This window comes from Ceratotherium simum, chromosome 21 (assembly GCF_057802395.1).
Source record: "Ceratotherium simum simum isolate JZ-2026a chromosome 21, ASM5780239v1, whole genome shotgun sequence".
NCBI classification, from domain to species: Eukaryota; Metazoa; Chordata; class Mammalia; order Perissodactyla; family Rhinocerotidae; genus Ceratotherium; species Ceratotherium simum.
This window is the reverse complement of record NC_141920.1, coordinates 11,492,339-11,509,769: the sequence shown is the minus strand read 5'-3', so window position 1 is coordinate 11,509,769 and position 17,431 is coordinate 11,492,339. Positions and strand designations below refer to the sequence as shown.

The following is a 17,431-nucleotide window of genomic DNA, read 5'->3' as shown; positions in this document are numbered from 1 at the left end:
CGCATGCGCTCTGCTGCTAGGTCAGGAAGGAGGCCCACGGCTTCAGGTGATCCCGCCCCTCCCTCGCAGCGCGGGACCAATCGCGCGGCTGTGGGCGGGATTTTCGCGAAGGCGGCCCGCCCACACGCGGAGCGAGGCGTGTATCGATTGGTTGGCGCCGTGGGCGCAGGTGCGCGCTTCCTATTGGGTGTGGGCGGGGCGCGAGCCGCGGAGGCTTCCGCGCAGGCTGCAGGTGAGCGCGCGCACGCGCCGCGGCTCCCGCCCGGCTCGAGTGCGCGCGCGCGGGCTGGCGGGGGAGGCGGCCGAGAGCGAGGCTGCGGCCCCGTGCCCTCTGCCCCGCCCCCGCCTCCGCCTCCGCCCCCGCCCCCTCATCCTCCGTCGCGGCCGCCGCCGAGGCCCGAGGGAGGGAGCCGCGTCCCCGCCCGCCGCGCCTGCAGTCCGACCCTCGGTCCCGCCGCGCGAGGAGCCAGCCGAGCGGAGCTGTGCGCCGAGACCGAGCCGCGGCCGCCCCGCCGCAGGTGCCTGTGAGACGCGCCCGGGCCGCAGCGCGTCCGCCGCCGGCCGCGCGCTCGCTCCCCGCGCTCCCGCCGGGCGGCCCGGCCTCAGCATGAACCGCGGCCACCGGCCCGGGGCGGGCGGCGGCTGCCTGGGCACCATGGAGGTGAAGAGCAAGGTGCGCGGGGCCCGGGCGGGGCGGGCCGGCCGCGGGGGCCGGGGAGCTGCCGCGGGGTCTGGGGCGGGGCGGGGCGCGGCTTGCAGGCAGCAGATGGTGGATGGTCAACTTGCGGAGAAGGGGCTGGGGGGGGCCGCGTGTCTGCCCCTGCCCGGGTGCGAAGAGCGGTGGAGCGCCTCATCTCGGTCCCGGTCGAGGACGGGAGGAAGGGCCGGGGGTACGCGAGGGCGGGAGGCTTTGAGCGCGGCGTGGAGCGAAAGGTCGGGGGGGTTCTCCCTCCCGGCCGGTGAGTACGAGGTATTTGAAACACCCGTTCCGCAAGATGTTCCCCCTCTCTGGGGTTCGGGAGTGCATCGAGTGGGTCGCCCAGGGACGGAAAGAGCGCTTTTAAAGTTAGCTTTGCCTCTTGCTGGGGATTTTTCTAGCACTAACTTTGGTATGCATTTAATCTAGAAAATGAACGCTATCGCCTTTCCTTCGAGTAGCACTTTACAGTTTGAGTCTGGATGCTCTTTTCATTCCATCCTGCCACCTTTTCACATCAAGTGTTTTCATTCTAGGCCAGCGGTATGCCAATCTGCTGATAATTACGTCGGTATCTACTGAATTCCTAAATTGCAAGGCTCTCTGAGCAGGAGGATAGTCTGTGGGGATTAGTTCGGGAATGCTTTCCAAAGGGGATTTTGAACTGGAATTTGAAGGTGATCGGCAGCCACGGGAACATTTTCAGCGAGCATTTCATGAATTGAAGAGCCAGAAGGAGCTTAGATAATCTAGTCTGTTTCTCCAAGAAGACAGAGGCTCAGAAAGGTTATGACTTAGCCAAGCTCTGCTTTTATGATGAAATTTTAAAGCCTTTTTTACAGAGTAACTTTTAGGCGTATAGAATACAAAAGAGAGGACATTGGCTGGGCCCTGAAAACATCTGAAATAGAGTTGGGAAGACCAAAACACATAAAAGAGTAGGAGAAAAGTAAAAGCATATCAGCTTCAAAAAAATGGAATATCATTGAATGTGTACTTAGGGAGAATGCAAAATCAAGGAGTGATTTTAAGTGATAGAGTAAAGCTCCCCGCAGCCTGTGGTAGAATGGTTTTTATTATCTGGAATTGATAAGCAAAGTTCTGTAAGTTGCTGAAACTGAGATTATTCCTTCCAGAATATCTACATTCATTTTTAACATCATTTTACAGTGTTGTTTGCAACTTAACTCATGTATCGGGAGAGGCACTAGTTTCAGAACCCATTCGGTTTAATAAGAATAGAAATGTAATGATAGCAATTTAAGCAATATGCTCTGCCCTGTGTCCTCTGTGGAACTGCCATAGCAAATTGAAGTGACATCGTTGAACTGAGAGATAAGATGACTCAAAATGTATAGAGGTTTTCCCTTAGCAGTGTAGTGGCGGTAGTGGTTCCATGCCCAATAGTTGAACCTTCTCGTGGCATTTCTGTAATACATTTACTTTGGGCTTGTGGGAGTTGAGGTTAAGAAAAGAAAAACACTTGTGATATTGCATAATCTTAAAATTCAGTTTGTGGTCCTAATCTTGGTAGTTAAGTCTTTTAATTTTTTTATCATAAGAAAACATGAGTAGGGATTTTAGGTGCACTGATTAATACAGTCAAATAGTAATTTATCTCTCAGACTAGGAAACCTTGAGCACTTGGGGACTGGAATTGCAGGCTTTCTGCCCTTCTCTTCTGTCATCTGATCTGTGAATATTTCCCATACTTATGTCTAAACTACATGTTATATATTTGACCTGCCATACTGCGCTTTTAGTGAACCATGTTTTGTAAGAGAATCAAGGCAGTCTGAGAACCTGCACCGAATGAAGTGTGGTCCCACTGTTCTAGCTGTTGATAAATAGGCTCAGTATACGTACTGTTTCTAGGGTGTCTGTGATACCTCACGTTCGAAATATATATTGTTGATACATTTATTTTTAGTGGATTAAATGAAACACTTGTCATCTTAACCATTTGAAATACTTGGTCAGATGTTTGAAACAGTATTTCCCTTTTCACTGCTTTAATGATATCACAAGCTTTTTACAAAACTGGTGGCTAAGAGATCGTAGTAACCACAGCTAGGTGATGTGCAGATTCACATTTCAGGATCTCTTTTTCTTCTGTAGAGAAAACAGTAGTATGAACTTTATTATCTTTGCTCGTGGAAGGGGAGATGGTACAAATAATCAAAGTAATGGATAATGCAAAAGTAACTATAGTTAAATTGTGATACCAGCTACCATGTCACTTTTCTTTGGTAACTGATTTATCTTGTTTCTCTTGAGTCGGGAGTTCTTAATCAATCATCAAGGTGGTGTCCTTTAATAACCTTGTAACAGTCTTTGAGCTGTACGTTTCCTAATTATTTTTCCTGGGCAAACAGGATATTCAAATTAAGTTTGCATTTCTACAGTGTACCCACATCTTGGGAGAAGGGTGTCCATACGCATTCTGGGTGGCCAGGACAAACTAGACCAGCCTAAAAAAAGTTGTAAATGGTTTTACATAGTGAAGAATTGTTGATTGGGTCTTAATTTGATCTCTCTCTTCCTGTTTTTCTTGATGTAGTGAAAAGTTCTCTTCATCCTCTTGTTGTGCTACAAGAAGCATAACAATTTCTCTTGTTGTTTTTCTGCTAAGATTTGCTAAAGGGCACATCTACGGTGAAGCCATACAGTTTTCCATTGTTTCTGTCATAACATTTAAGCAAGAGAAAAAAAATGCTGAGCAAAGACTTTTCATCCAGAAGCTTTAGCAAAAGCATTGAAGGCCAGAATGCTCAGTTATTAGATGTTGCTCCTGTTTGTGTGTCCAGGGAAGTGATGAACCCCGGGATGCATCAGAAAGCCCTCAGAACTTGATGATGTGATACCAGAATAAGGAAAATGGAGGAGAAACTATGACTTTTGATAACATCATAAGACTAACTCTGATAGGAAGGGTGTTCCCGAGTTTTTATTTACTTTGAAACGTGAAGGTGTGACTAAACTTCTTGGGGGATTTAGGTATGAGTCACCTTATTTTCTTGACAAATGTTAGTGTTTGTAATTCAGGAATGTGTTTTGGAATCTTTTGATTATTTATTAGAGGTAAGAGGTGGGTTTAGTGAGTTTTAATTTTAATTTAAAACTGGTGAGTTGTGTGGATATAAGCAAGGCAGATGGACTTAGATACAGCAAAAGCAGTGAGTCCAGATGTCCCGGAGGGTCCTTGGGAAAATGAATTGACATTTGTAACCTGCTCAGGTTATTCTGATAGGGACTTTCCCTGCATGATGCTTAAGGCTGTCTTAGTGGTACATTAGTATTTCTTGCTAATAATAGATATTTAGAGGGAAAATGAGTTTAGTGGTCAAACACACATGGCAAACATTTGTTTAAAAATTCTTTTTAAAAAATCCACCGCAGGACTTAACCAAGCCTTTGATATCTGGTCCCCACAGTGATTCCTAGGCGTGTGGTTATAGTTATGTAGCATTTCCCAAACTTATGTGACTGGGACGCTTTTTGAGGAAGGCTGATTAACCTGTCTGAGGTTTCTGCATTTGAGGAAATGCCATGCTAGTCCCACGGTAAGTCACAGATCCTGTTTGTTATGGGCTAGGTGAAGCCAGTCCCTAGTGTCGAGTAAGAGCCACTTTAATAATTCGGCATTTGGGCCGGCTCCGTGGCTTAGTGGTTGGGTGCGTGCGCTCTGATGCTGGCGGCCCAGGTTCAGATCCCGGGCGCGCCCCAAGGCACCACCTCTCTGTCCAACGCGAGGCCGAGTCCCACGTACAGCAACTAGAAGGATGTGAACCTATGACATACAACTATCTACTGGGGCTTTGGGGGGAAAAAAATGAATAAATAAAATCTTTAAAAAATAATAATAATAATAATAATTCGGCATTTGGAGAGCAGAGATGTGATTCTAGAGTAGTAAGGCGGACCTGAGAATCAGAATTGTGATGATAAATATTGGCCATGATGGAGGTGCTATCATCTCTGTTTATGTGATCCTTTAATACCTCACTGAAGTAATTATTCCCTTTACCCACTAATTGGTGAGCTTCTCTGCAGGCCCGAGCCTTTCAGTCTCTAGGGCCTAGCACTGTGCCAAGCACATAAACACTCCTTGTGTTAATTGGGTGGTTGGAGGACATATATTTGATGTATTGATAAAGCTGCTTTTTTCAGCACTAACACAGAGAAGATGCTTCTCATCTCTAGACCTATTTCTTATATGGTGTACTTCCATTTTCATCGTATCCTAATACCAAGAAGCTCAAAGTCCTTTTTGTATATGTTGCTGTTCTTTCTTGCCATTTCCTGTGAAATCGTAATTGCCTTTATGGGGGAGGAAACTTAGATGCTTTTTGCTAACGGTCAAAATCAGATCTTGGGCACGTCTGCATTCCCCCGCGATGCACTGAGTGAGGAGAGTGCTGCTGTCAGGATCCGAGCCCCAGGCAGGGTTTGAGCTGAGTCACTCGGCAGGACAGTCCCCAGTGAGGCGCGGGGACCCCAGGGGTGGAGTTGAGGCTGCGTCTCTTGAAGGGAGTGCCCTCCAGAGATGCAGCAGTGAGAAGGCACGTTCCTGTGCCTTTCTTAGGCTCTTTTATCTCCAGATAAATGAGCTTTCTCACAACGGACTGTGTCACTGGAACTTTCTTCTTTATTAAGGGAAATACTGTGCCTGCTAACTTTTCTATGGCATGCATTTTAAAATGGGGCCCTGTTACTTTTGTTTTTCAATTAATACGTTTATTATATTTATAGTTTGGAGCTGAATTTCGTCGGTTTTCACTGGAAAGATCAAAACCTGGAAAATTTGAGGAGTTCTATGGATTACTGCAGCATGTTCATAAGATACCCAATGTTGACGTTTTAGTAGGCTATGCCGACATCCATGGAGACTTACTGCCTATAAATAACGATGATAATTACCACAAAGCTGTTTCAACGGCCAATCCACTGCTGAGGATTTTTATACAAAAAAAGGGTAAGTACCACTGTTTAGGAAAATTGTTTTAGAAACAGAAGTAGTTTATTTTCCTCATTGATGGAATACACAGACTTTGCCACAAACTTAATGAATAGACGCTTTGTGTGAGTCTTCTTACCATATCGTCTAACAAATGGATTAAAACATTTGTGATATTGTTGGTTTTATTAATATCTTTATATGTCACTAACTGTATTTTAGAAAAATTCGTGTTTTTAATTACTTTAATTGTAACCTCTTAGATTTTTTTTAATAGAAATTAGGAATTTAGTGCATCTTCACTTCATTGAATGGAATTTTGTCCATTCAGAAAGATATGGTAGAAAGAGTATGACTTTGGAGTCAGAGAAACATTCTAGTTTTTTGGTGGCAACCAACTTTCCAGTGCTGTGTACTATTTAATAGGTATCTGAAGGAAAGTCCTTCATCCTTCGTGGGTCTCAGTGTCTTTGTCTGTAGGGTGAACATATTATCTCATAGGATTACTGGGAAAATTAAATGAACTAAGTGCAGTGTCCCAGCACACAGTAGGCATCCAGCTAATGTTTTCTTTCCTTTCTCTGTTAGGCTGTTTTTCAGAGGAATAAAAACTAGTTAATTGTCTAGAAAATTAGATAGCAAGTCATTATTTTGGAGGAATGTAAACATTGATATTAGTCTTGCAAAAGAACATTTGAAATAACCACTCTATATGGCAAGCATTTTCAAATGTATTTTGAGTCCTAAAATTTATTTATTTATTTTTTTAACTTTGTGGGCTCCTCCGTGTGTGTGTCTGTCTGTCTGTCTATCTGTGGGTCTATGTGGCTCTCTCTGTCTGCACATGGACATAGTGTGTGCCCTTTATTCCTTTGTCTTTGGTGAGTGAAGAGTTTGGAAAGCCGAGTGAGAGCAGCGAGCCCGCTTTGGGTGGGATGAGTAAAGCCTTGCTGTGTTTGTAAACCAGCCCAGACTGTAGTCTGAGAGAATGGGTAAGGATTACCCTCGAAGGTGAAACTTGATTTCCAATCAGTTGATAAGCATTGGACCACTCCCAGCGCTTTGAAATGCCATTGATGATGTATCTTTGCTTTTCTGGGTTTGGAGGAATTAAAGTCCACCCACAAAATAAACCTCCAAGGGTAACTTATATCTGTGTATAGCACTTGACTATTTACAAAATACTTAGAAACGCACAAATTAAATTTTCCCAAAGACTCCTGAGATGGATTTCATAGATGTGTAACAGGAGTGTGGTACAATTAGGGTCTTACTTTGGGAAGATTAATTTGGCTGTGCAGGATGAACTGGAGTGAGCAGCAGTCTTAGAGGAGAGAGCAAGGTGGTGAAGAGACGGCCAGGAAGCCACCCCAGTAGAGGAGGTGGGTGAGGAGAGTAGCAGTGGACGATAAAGGGGGTATTGGAGAGTCCCTGGGCTCCCTGCTGGATGGTGTAGAGTTGAAGAGGAGTCCAGCAGAGAATGGCTTTCTGGGTTGGAGCCTGATGGCTGGGGCAGTGCCGTATACAAGCAGAATTTGGAAGAGAGATTGACTTGGAAAGAAAATTGGTTTGGTTTTAGGACAGAAAACCTTATCTGGCAGGTGCCTTTCAACCATGCCATGTAGAAAATTGGAAGTGGGAGACTCGAGCTCAGGGTAGAAATGCAGAGGCTGGTCAGAGAGAGGTGAAAGGCTGCAGAAAAATGAGAGTTGGAATTTTCAGGAGTAGACCTGAGGACTAGCTGAGGTGAAGACCAGGGATAGACCTCTGGAAAGCTATGGATAGAATGTTGGAGAAGAAAGAGCAGCAGTGGAGGAGAGAAGGACAAAACATTTGAGTGGAACTTGTCATTTTAAGCAGAATAATTTAAATAATTATCGTTAAATAGTAGGCCTTTTTGATGTTAGCAGTTGTAATTTTCTTAAAAATTTAGTTGCTCTTTGGAATGTGTATTCAAATGTAGAATGACTACTTTTTTAGACTACTGCCATCTGACAAAATTTTGTTGGATTATCCTCTTTGTTAGAAAGATTTAGGAGGTGGATTATGCCACCACGAGTTTTTGTCACTGGAATTGTAACGCTTACATGATCATGGGGTTAATCCTAACATCTTCTAAGGATGGTTATCTCCTGCTGTTTCCTTTTCAGACGTGTTTATATGTGAACAGAAGTTCTCTTTGTCATAGAGGGAAACATCGAATGCAATTAATAGCCCTTAGAGGGCTGGCCCCGTGGCTTAGCGGTTAAGTGCGTGCGCTCGCTGTTGGCGGCCCGGGTTCGCATCCGGGGCACGCACCGACGCACCGCTTCTCTGGCCATGCTGAGGCCCACATACAGCAACTAGAAGGATGTGCAGCTATGACATACAACTATCTAGTGGGGCTTTGGGGGAAAAAACAAATAAATAAAAATTATTTAAAAAAAAAATAGCCCTTAGAATTTGATTTAGAAATAGGCAGTCCATTCAACTTTTTAAACTTTTGTTTTCAAAAATATAAACTTAATGTAAATATGACTTAAGCAAAAAATGAAAGTAAGTTTTGGTCAAGTCATTCCTGCTTAAAACCTTCCAGTGGCTTCCATCGCATCCAGAATAAAACCCTTCCTGACTGGCCTTCACAACCTCCTCTTCCTGCATTCCCTGCTCCCTCCACAGCCAGCCTCGGTGGCTTCCTTTCTGTCCCTCCGGCTTGGTGAGCTTGCTCTGTCTCTGGGCATTTGGACTTGCTTTTTCTTCTGTTAAGAGCGCCTTGCCCCCGGCTCTGCGGTGGCTGCCTCCTCATCCCCCAGATCTTAGCTCACGTAACTTCCGCAGAGGGGGTTTTCTGACCAGCTGAGCGAAAGCCCCCCACCCGCCCGCCCTTACCAGATTACCCTCCGAGGACCTGGAATTACCTGATTTAAGTACAAACTGACTTGTTGTCTGTCTTACGGACAGTGCCCAGTGATTCATGCTGATAGTTTTTTTCTTTTAAACAAAACTCAACTGATGCTTAAGTAGAAAGTTGATTTTATGTAAACTTTAATGGACATTAAATTCGGGAAACTAATATAAAGCATGACATTAAATATAGTTACATTTTACTACTTAATTGCAACACATTTTCTGTTTTCTTGGCTTGTTGATTCCGATTTAGGAATCAGCAGGGCAGCAATTACGCTAGACATGGTACTGATTTTTAAAAAACAAATTTCAAAACCATTTTAAATTTTAAAACCATGTCATCTTTTACAATCTGATACACTCTGCTAAATAAAGTTTCTTTGAAGTGAAAGCTTACAGTTGAATGCATAAACTACTTTATAGCCCAAACTCAAAGGTAGTGTTGTTGCATGTCTTGAAAAGTTTTGTTTTATAATAATTATTGTTAGAAGAAAAACCCTATACTCTATTTCTAGGGCTGTTATCATGGAAGTAAAAACAAAACTAAAAACCTGATATCTTAGAAGTTATTTTCAGAGAGAGGATTCCCAGGTCTTGTGCCAACACCCATACCCTCTTGGGGTCTAGCATATCCTCATTTATTTGGGGGAAGGAGAGGAGAAGGTCCGGAGGAGAGTTTTCCTTCTCTTGTTGTATAGGTTATTATTTGCAGTAAACAATTTTAGAAAATATTTAAAGGTTGTACCTTTAAAAAATACTCAGGTCATTCCTGCAGGCTTGGAGTACAGCCAGGGGAATGTGTATTTTTTAAAAGCTTCCCCGTTTGCATGGTGATCAGCAAAGTCTGGGGTCGGTTGATGTGCACAGGCTCCTCGCCAGATCTGAGCAGAATATCTACGCCACGGCTTCTTGCTGTCTCACCATCTGTTTTGTATGACATCAGACAGATACGTCTGCATCTTGCATTTATTCAGAGGAGTTTGCTGGAAACACTGGAAGGGCCTTGCTTTAAACAGTGTCTCGCTTAGGACCTGGCCTGGTGGCCTGGACGCCTGTAACTGGGCAGGCACCTACCTCGTCTCTTAGAACTTCACTGTGCAGGGGACATTATTTGTAGATGTATTTTAAGGTTATATTTTAGTGAATCAGGGTTTAATTTCTAAGGGATATACATTTTATTAGTACATTGTAAAAAATAGTTTAACAAAAGGTTATGGCCCTAGAAATTAAAAATTAATAAAAAGAAATTGTGGAGTAACATCTGAGAATATGACACCAGTTGATCATGATGGAAACCTGGTTGTCACCAACCAGGTGACACATACCTATTTTTAGTCACCAAGCCTGTGAACACTATGTTCTAATTATTTTTCAAATTTATTTCCTTTGTCTCCACTGCCTGTGCTCCAGGCCGGTACCATCCTAAATTACTACATAGCCTCCTGTCTTCCCCTCAGGTCCTTTCTCCAGCTGCAGCCAGAGTGAGCTTTATAGAAAAACCAAAATCCTTGGTTTTCTTCCCATTGCCTTAGGCTGAAGTCCATAATCCTTAATGCTTCCCCGGAGGCCTTGTTTGTCTGCAGGACCCCTGGCTGCCTCTGACTTGGCTCTTGACTCCTCCTCCTCCCTCCCCGCCTACCCTTCGTTTTCACCAATTGAACATCGTCTGCCCCATTCTGCTCTTCTCTGTATTTGTTGTATCCTGTGCCTGGAATGTTCTTCCTTCCCTTCTTCCTGATTAGCTGCTGGCTTCTTTTCCAGTCTCAATGCAAACCTTACTTCCCTGGAGAAGCCTTGCCTTACCCTGCAAACCAGGCTGGGTTCCCATTTACATACTCCCACAGCACTGTATCCCCCCCAGTTCTTGGCACCTGTGTAATAATTTAATTGTTTGAAATTATTTGTTAATTGCCATCTCCTTTTTTAGACTATAAGCACCATGAAAGCAAGTACCTTACCTGTTTTGTTCACTGAATCTGCAGCACAGAGCACAGTGCCTGGCCACGTAGTAGATGGTCCATAAATAGTGATTGATTTTTGTTATATTAGGGAGTGAAGGGGTCTGCAAAATTTGAATATTGCTTTAAGTGATTTTTAGTCCTTTTAGAGTTGCCAGATCTATTTCATTTAATCATTTTGGCTTAGAACAAGGGTTGGCAAACTAAGGCTTGCTGGCTGTTTTTGTAAATAAAGTTTTCTTGGAGCCCGGCCATATGCATTCCTTTCTGTGTGGCCTATGGCTGCTTCTGCAGCAGAGACTGTGTGACCTTCGAGGCCTAAAATATTGACTGTACAACTCTTTGTGGAGGAGGCTTGTCAACCCTGGATCAGAACGATTTCAAGCATTATTCCATTCTTCCCTGTCTTCCTACTGAACTTTGATTGGGTCATAATCTTAAACTTTCTTGATGACTCTGCCGTGAACTGTTACTGTACAGGGATGCTAATGGGGTTTGTATAAAGCTCTTTTTTTTTTTTTTTTCCAGATTTGCTTTTTATTCATTGTAGGCTTTTGTTTCTTGTATCTGTGCCTGCCTCTCCCTGGTGGACCCGTACCCCCTACTCTGAATCTGTGAGTTAAGACACTCTCTGAACTAAGGGATGACATAACCAGGCTTTTCAGAATCACTGTTTAAAGAGTAGGAGGTTCGGGGCGGTGGGGGGGGCCTTCAGGGCCCCGCTGTGAGTAAGGCAGAGGAGCTTTGTGTGTGTAAGGAAGTGGCACATCCAGTTTGGCTGCTCGGGGGCGTTCTGGATGGATCCCTGTCCGTTCCAGTTAGCTGAGGTTGTGGGCTGAGGGGCAGGCTGAGGTAAGTGAGGTACTGCTGGGTGAGCCTGTATCACGTACTGTTTATGCAAGTGGAAGGTTGCTGTGAACCAGGTTTCCAAACTTTCCATCTCATTCTGAATTCAGTGCTTTGGTACATTCTCAGGTAGAAAGTCACCTCCCGTTCCCGGTGGACATTCACCTTTACACTTCAAACTAGCACCCTGCACCCTGGCTTTCTGCCAACATATTTCTTTTCCCAGTGGCTGGAAACTGATTAGCTAGATGGGAGAACAAAGGTGCCTTTGTGCTGGGGCATATTGCTTTTGAGAATTTAGCAGAGAGCATTCAAATGGAGTCTGGATGCGATGCCAAATTATGCAGATTTGGGGGTTTTTTGGTCAGGTTTCCCATGAATAGGTATGTAGGCAACTTGATTCTGTTCTCAGTTTGTATGGTCTGGAATTTCCCTTATAAATATTTTGTAGGCTTTCTTAATTGATTGTTTTAAAATGAAAGTATATAATTTTGAGAAAACACATTCAGCAGAAGACTATTGTTGATAGATTTTTGGCCAGATTTTGCCAAAAAGATTCTTGTGTCAATAGCTTTATTTCCAAAGCCAAATGATAAATTTCTGTCTCTGTAAGAACACAGTGTAATATTTATCTGTAAATGAGGACAAAATTAACCCTGGGGAAAAAAATGCAAAAAATAAGATACCCTTAGTCTTGTACATTTATCTGAGACTAGCTTTTGAAGAATGTTCAAGCAGCATGAGTAAAGAATACTGAAGTTCTCTGTGCTGTGACACAAGTTGACACTTAACATTCATTATGTGACTGTGTAAGCTGTTGGCCTAGTCAGAAGACCTGGGTCCAGTCTTTTCTGTGTCGGTTACTGTGTACCCTTAATTTCCTGGTCTGTGGGGTAAAGATGATAATACTCTTATCAGTAGGGAGAGTTCGAGTCGAGGGGAGAACACGAACTGAGCCCTGCGCCAACGCAGTGCGGTGACGTCACTGTGATCTGTAGCAGTAGCTGAGACCAGGATTCTGAACTAGGTCTTCTTTTTGAGGGGGGACGATCTTTAGTCACTTTTATTGTTACTAAATACTTTTTTTATCCTTGAAGATTCTGACATTTTAGTTTATTCCCATTCCAGTTATTTTTGAAACATGATTTCAACTTTTGTGCCTGCTGTTGATTTCATTTCCTTTTCTACCTCATTCCCTGATGAGATGTTTTGTTTGTTAGGCTATCTTCCCTCAGCAGTGGGATTTAAGAATATCTAGTTTTAGGTGCCCTGTTTTCCCTTGGTTTACATCAGAGTTTGAGAATGAATTCAACCCCTAGATGTTTATTTGGCTCAAACAGGTTTTTGTTCTTGTTATTTAATTGGGTGTCAGCATTTAAAACTGGGAAGATTTTTACCTAAAAAACAAGACTCTGTGGCAAATGGGCTTTGGCCACACAAATTCCTGCAGTCTGTGGAGAGGAGCTGCCTGAAGGAGGAGCTGCTGTGGCCTGCAGTGGGGCGGGAGCTCCCGGTTTGCCAGAGTCCTCACCCACCATGTGTCTGTGTCGTTCTGAGACAGACTGTCATTGCACTTGATGGTTTCACACAGTGAAGAAAAAAGTTAAAAATCTTATGCATCAGCCTCTTTCCAAGTGGGAAAGGGAAAGATTAAGAACTCCCTTGGAAAAGTGAGGGGGAGACTGGTTATTTGCAGAAGACCAAAATTCCTGTGTTTGATATGCATTTGTTTAATTATATTGTCATTTAATGCATATTATCTGCTTCATTTAATCCCATTATCTGCCCAGCCCTTAATACAGGTATCTGAGCTTGTTCTCTTGATTTACCTGGCAATCAGAAGTGTCCCATTTCATGCGAGTTGAATGTGCTAAACATGCAAATTGGAGGTTTTTTAAACAAATGAAGGAAAAATACATTTTAAGTACCTTGTTTAAAATGATGTTTAAGAATGTGTTTGTAAGACTCAGAATTTCATTTGCCATACTTAATGTTGTTCAACAGTCATTGAGCTCTATCAACGTAACATCGACACTTGGTAATTTTATGATGTGGACTTGAGAGGGCCACCTCGTGGTTTTTTCTGGTATAGCATATCTTACTGCACTGCATTTTGATCTGGTGAGAATAAGCTAATATTTAACTAGTTTGTTTATGTACCAAATACATTGATTATCCTTTCTGTACAGATTCAGCTGTAGATAAATGGGTGTTTTTAAAACAATTTTATAATGTTGTAAAATTCTATAAATGTTTTTACAACATTTCTATTTTATTTTATTTTTAAACAGAAGAAGCAGACTACAGTGCCTTTGGTACCGACACATTAATAAAGAAGAAGAATGTTTTAACCAATGTATTGCGTCCTGACAACCATAGAAAAAAGCCACATATAGTCATCAGTATGCCTCAGGACTTCAGACCTGTGTCTTCCATTATAGACGTGGACATTCTCCCAGAAACGCATCGTAGGGTTCGTCTTTACAAATACGGCACTGAGAAACCCCTAGGATTCTACATCCGGGATGGCTCCAGTGTCAGAGTAACACCACATGGCTTAGAGAAGGTCCCAGGGATCTTTATATCCAGACTTGTCCCAGGAGGTCTGGCTCAAAGCACAGGACTATTAGCTGTTAATGATGAAGTTTTAGAAGTTAATGGCATAGAAGTTTCTGGGAAGAGTCTTGATCAAGTAACAGACATGATGATTGCAAACAGCCGCAACCTCATCATAACAGTGAGACCAGCAAACCAGAGGAATAATGTTGTTAGGAACAGTCGGACTTCCGGCAGCTCTGGCCAGTCTACTGATAACAGCCTCCTTGGCTATCCACAGCAGATCGAACCAAGCTTTGAGCCAGAGGATGAAGACAGTGATGAAGACGACATCATTATTGAAGATAATGGGGTGCCACAGCAGATTCCTAAAGCTGTTCCTAATACTGAGAGCCTAGAATCATTAACACAGATAGAACTCAATTTTGAGTCTGGACAGAATGGTTTTATTCCTTCTAATGAAGCGAGCTTAGCAGCCACGGCAAGTGGCACAAATACAGAATTTGAAACTCGTGCTCCAGATCAAAAGCTCTTAGAGGAAGATGGAACAATTATAACACTATGAAACCATTGTTTCAATGTTTTCCGAGTGAGGATGCCATGGGGACTTGTAAATTTGGCTACTTTAAAGCATATATATACCTCTGAACCAGTGACCTGGAATAGGCATGAGAAAAATAATATTGCAAGCTTAAAGTGTTATTAAAATAGCAGTTTGATAGTTGTTAATATAAACTTTGGTGGGTCAGAGATGAATTTAAGTCTAAAACAAAGGGGCCTTCGCTAATGAAATGCCGCGCTTTTGCTCTCGTCTCTGTTGAGAACTGGCTGTTGGAGCACGTTCTCAGAACCGTGTGAGAGGACCAGATCATTTCCATTGAAGTGGTTGCATATTTACCCTGCTATGCAGAGCCCAGGTAATTTTTCCTTTAACTCTTTTTAAAAATTCTAATGTGAAGAAGTCTGCTTCTGTCTTTTGGTACCTTGGGGACCTCAGCTCCTATGTTCCCTGTATTTTATTTTGATTTTTTTAATGTTCCTCTGTTGCTAATTGTAACAAGTAATTTTTTCAAATGCTCTTTTCTCTGATTCCTAAAAAACCAAACCAGTGGACTGTTTTTAGGAGCTGCGTCCTATGTTGTTAAGCGTTGAAGCTGCTCCTGAATTAACAAACTCGATGACAGTTGTTCAGGTTCTTGTTTGTCCATCTTCCAGCTTTCGTATTTGCAGACTCATTCCACGTGCGTATAACTTAGTTGTAGAAGGCAATCCCATCGACTCGGGTAACGTGGAGAGTCTCCCCAACCTCTTCTCGTCTTCATTCCCAGTCTCATTGGACATCATTCCTTTTGTTTGTGTGTGCGTTTTGTTGGTGTGCTTTTATACTCTTTCAGTGTATTCAAGTAGAGCAAATCATTTTGGATGAAAAATGCACCCAAATTAAGAGATTTTTACACAGGACAAACTTGTGCACTTTTTATGTGAAAAATTTGAGTTTTCCTTAATGGGATTTCTAGGAACACTGTCTACACTTTATGAAAAATACGTAGTATTCACCTTTGACAGGTAGAGTTTATCGCTATTAATTTTAAGAGGCTATTTATTACTTTCCAATGCATCCACTTAGAACAAGTAGAGAGGAAGGCTGCTAGCTTTCATTCCTCGCCTGGTTTCACTGTATGACGTGCACAAGCGCACAGTATGCTTGTATATAGAAACTAAGAAGAGTATGGATACGTAAGTTCCCTGTGGCTTATGGGTATTTCTCTCAGAGTTATTTATTGATGAATTTTATGGTAGGCCTAGTATGGATACCTTCATAACAATGTGTGCTATTAAAACAATGAAGAATCAAATGACTCCGTTTTGAAGGATATTTTCTCTATATGGTAAAAATATATGAAGCGGTAAAGTCAATTAAGTGAAGATCACTCGACTCAGAATACTTAAATGTATTTTGTGCACATTACCACTGAACATATTATCACTAAACTATTAACTGCACATTACTATGTAATACATTGTACTTTTTGTTGAATTCACCCAAGTTCTTCCACTTATATACCACTATTTTTTAATGGCATTCCAGCTTTAACATTCTGTGAGTTTTATAAATTTGACTCTTGAATGGCAAAATAATGTTAATATGTAGAAGGTTAAATTGCATTTATATTATAAGCGGTGCAGGGGTTCAACATTTTAAGTAAAAATACTTTCACACACTACCTCTCTCTCTCTTTTTTTTAACAAAGTTTTAACATCAGAACTTTTCTCTTGGGGGAAAAAATACTTCAGGGCTTGATTTTTTTGTACAAATTTTAACTGTAAAATGCAGATTTGTGTTGTATGTATTCATGAAAATGGAAATCAGAGCTGCTAGTGCTTTTTATTTTAATTCTCCTGCTAAGGGTATACGTCAATGGTGTTTTCAATTAGATCTCTCATTTAAATTATTGGCAAAATAATTGATTACTAGATGTATTGTAAAACCAGTAGAGCTTGGTTATACAATAAAATGTCAGTTCCTGGGTAGTCTGAATCAGTTATTTCAAGTGTACCTTATTAACAAAAATATCAGTGGATTCAGCACCAAATTTTGTAGTACTAAATGTCAGGCCTAACTGTGAATTTTGTTCTGTATCTTAAGTAAATTTATGATAATGTTCTCATGAGCTATCAACAAAATATATATACTTTTGTGAACTATGAATTTTCTAATTAAATTTTCCATGCGACAACATGATTTTTACATGAATGATACTTTGTTTAACTATCGAATGTCAGTATTTTACTACAATTTTATTATAAAATGTACATTACCACTAAATGAACTTTGATTTTAAAAATCAAATTAGCTTTAGTTGTATTTTATTTTTTACAAATAAAGATAGACTTGTATAAAGGCTACTTTCTTGTTTGCAAATATATGAAAAGTCACCCAACAAATACAAGATTCTGGCTTTTTTAACTTTTAGTTTTTAAAAGATAAACACCAAATTGTATGTACATTTACTGCGACTGTGTGAGCATATGGCTGTGGACTGGAAGAGAGCATTTAAATGAAGTTAATTCTGATGGTGTGAGCGATAAGGCCTGATATCCATCCAGAGTTACCGTTTGCATTGTTCAAGATTATCTGAAACTAGAAAAAAAATAGTTTCTAATGTGACAGTTGATCTTCTGAAATTCAAATTCATTTGTTATCCTTTTTATCACTACCCTATATGGTATTGCCTGTATGGATTGAACTCAGTTTATACTGAACACGTAAGAGGCCCGAGATACATCAGGCCCTCTTCCTGAGCCATTTGGAATCCCAAGTTAGTCCCCCTGTCATTGGCTTAGTGGGTCTCCACACTAACTTGTGTGTGTGTGTGTGAGGAACATCTGGGTAAAGAATTAAATATGATTCTGAGGAAAAATCAGAAGTCACAGAAATTTACAAAGAAAAGCTAGCCCCTCTGTTCTGGATGTGTGCCTTCAGGTGCTCGAATCAATGCTTAGCGGCAACTGGTGGTGGTTTGATTTTCC

General features: G+C 41.8%; 1 protein-coding gene across 1 annotated transcript; it reads left to right on the top strand.

Annotated features, from left to right (window-relative positions):
• The first annotated feature begins 384 nt into the window (after window positions 1-384).
• On the top strand, window positions 385-16,803 carry PARD6B (par-6 family cell polarity regulator beta). Its single transcript, XM_087445119.1, has 3 exons — window positions 385-673; window positions 5,450-5,672; window positions 13,636-16,803. The coding sequence occupies exons 1-3, from the start codon at window positions 608-610 to the stop codon at window positions 14,463-14,465; spliced, it is 1,119 nt and encodes a 372-aa protein (XP_087301245.1). The 5' UTR covers window positions 385-607; the 3' UTR covers window positions 14,466-16,803.
• Window positions 16,804-17,431: the final 628 nt, after the last annotated feature.

Coding starts and splice junctions, on each gene's coding strand:
- PARD6B (XM_087445119.1), top strand. CDS start 608: ATGAACCGCGGCCACCGGCCCGGGGCGGGCGGCGGCTGCCTGGGCACC. Junction 674..5,449: donor CCATGGAGGTGAAGAGCAAG/GTGCGCGGGGCC, acceptor TTATATTTATAG/TTTGGAGCTGAATTTCGTCG. Junction 5,673..13,635: donor GATTTTTATACAAAAAAAGG/GTAAGTACCACT, acceptor ATTTTTAAACAG/AAGAAGCAGACTACAGTGCC.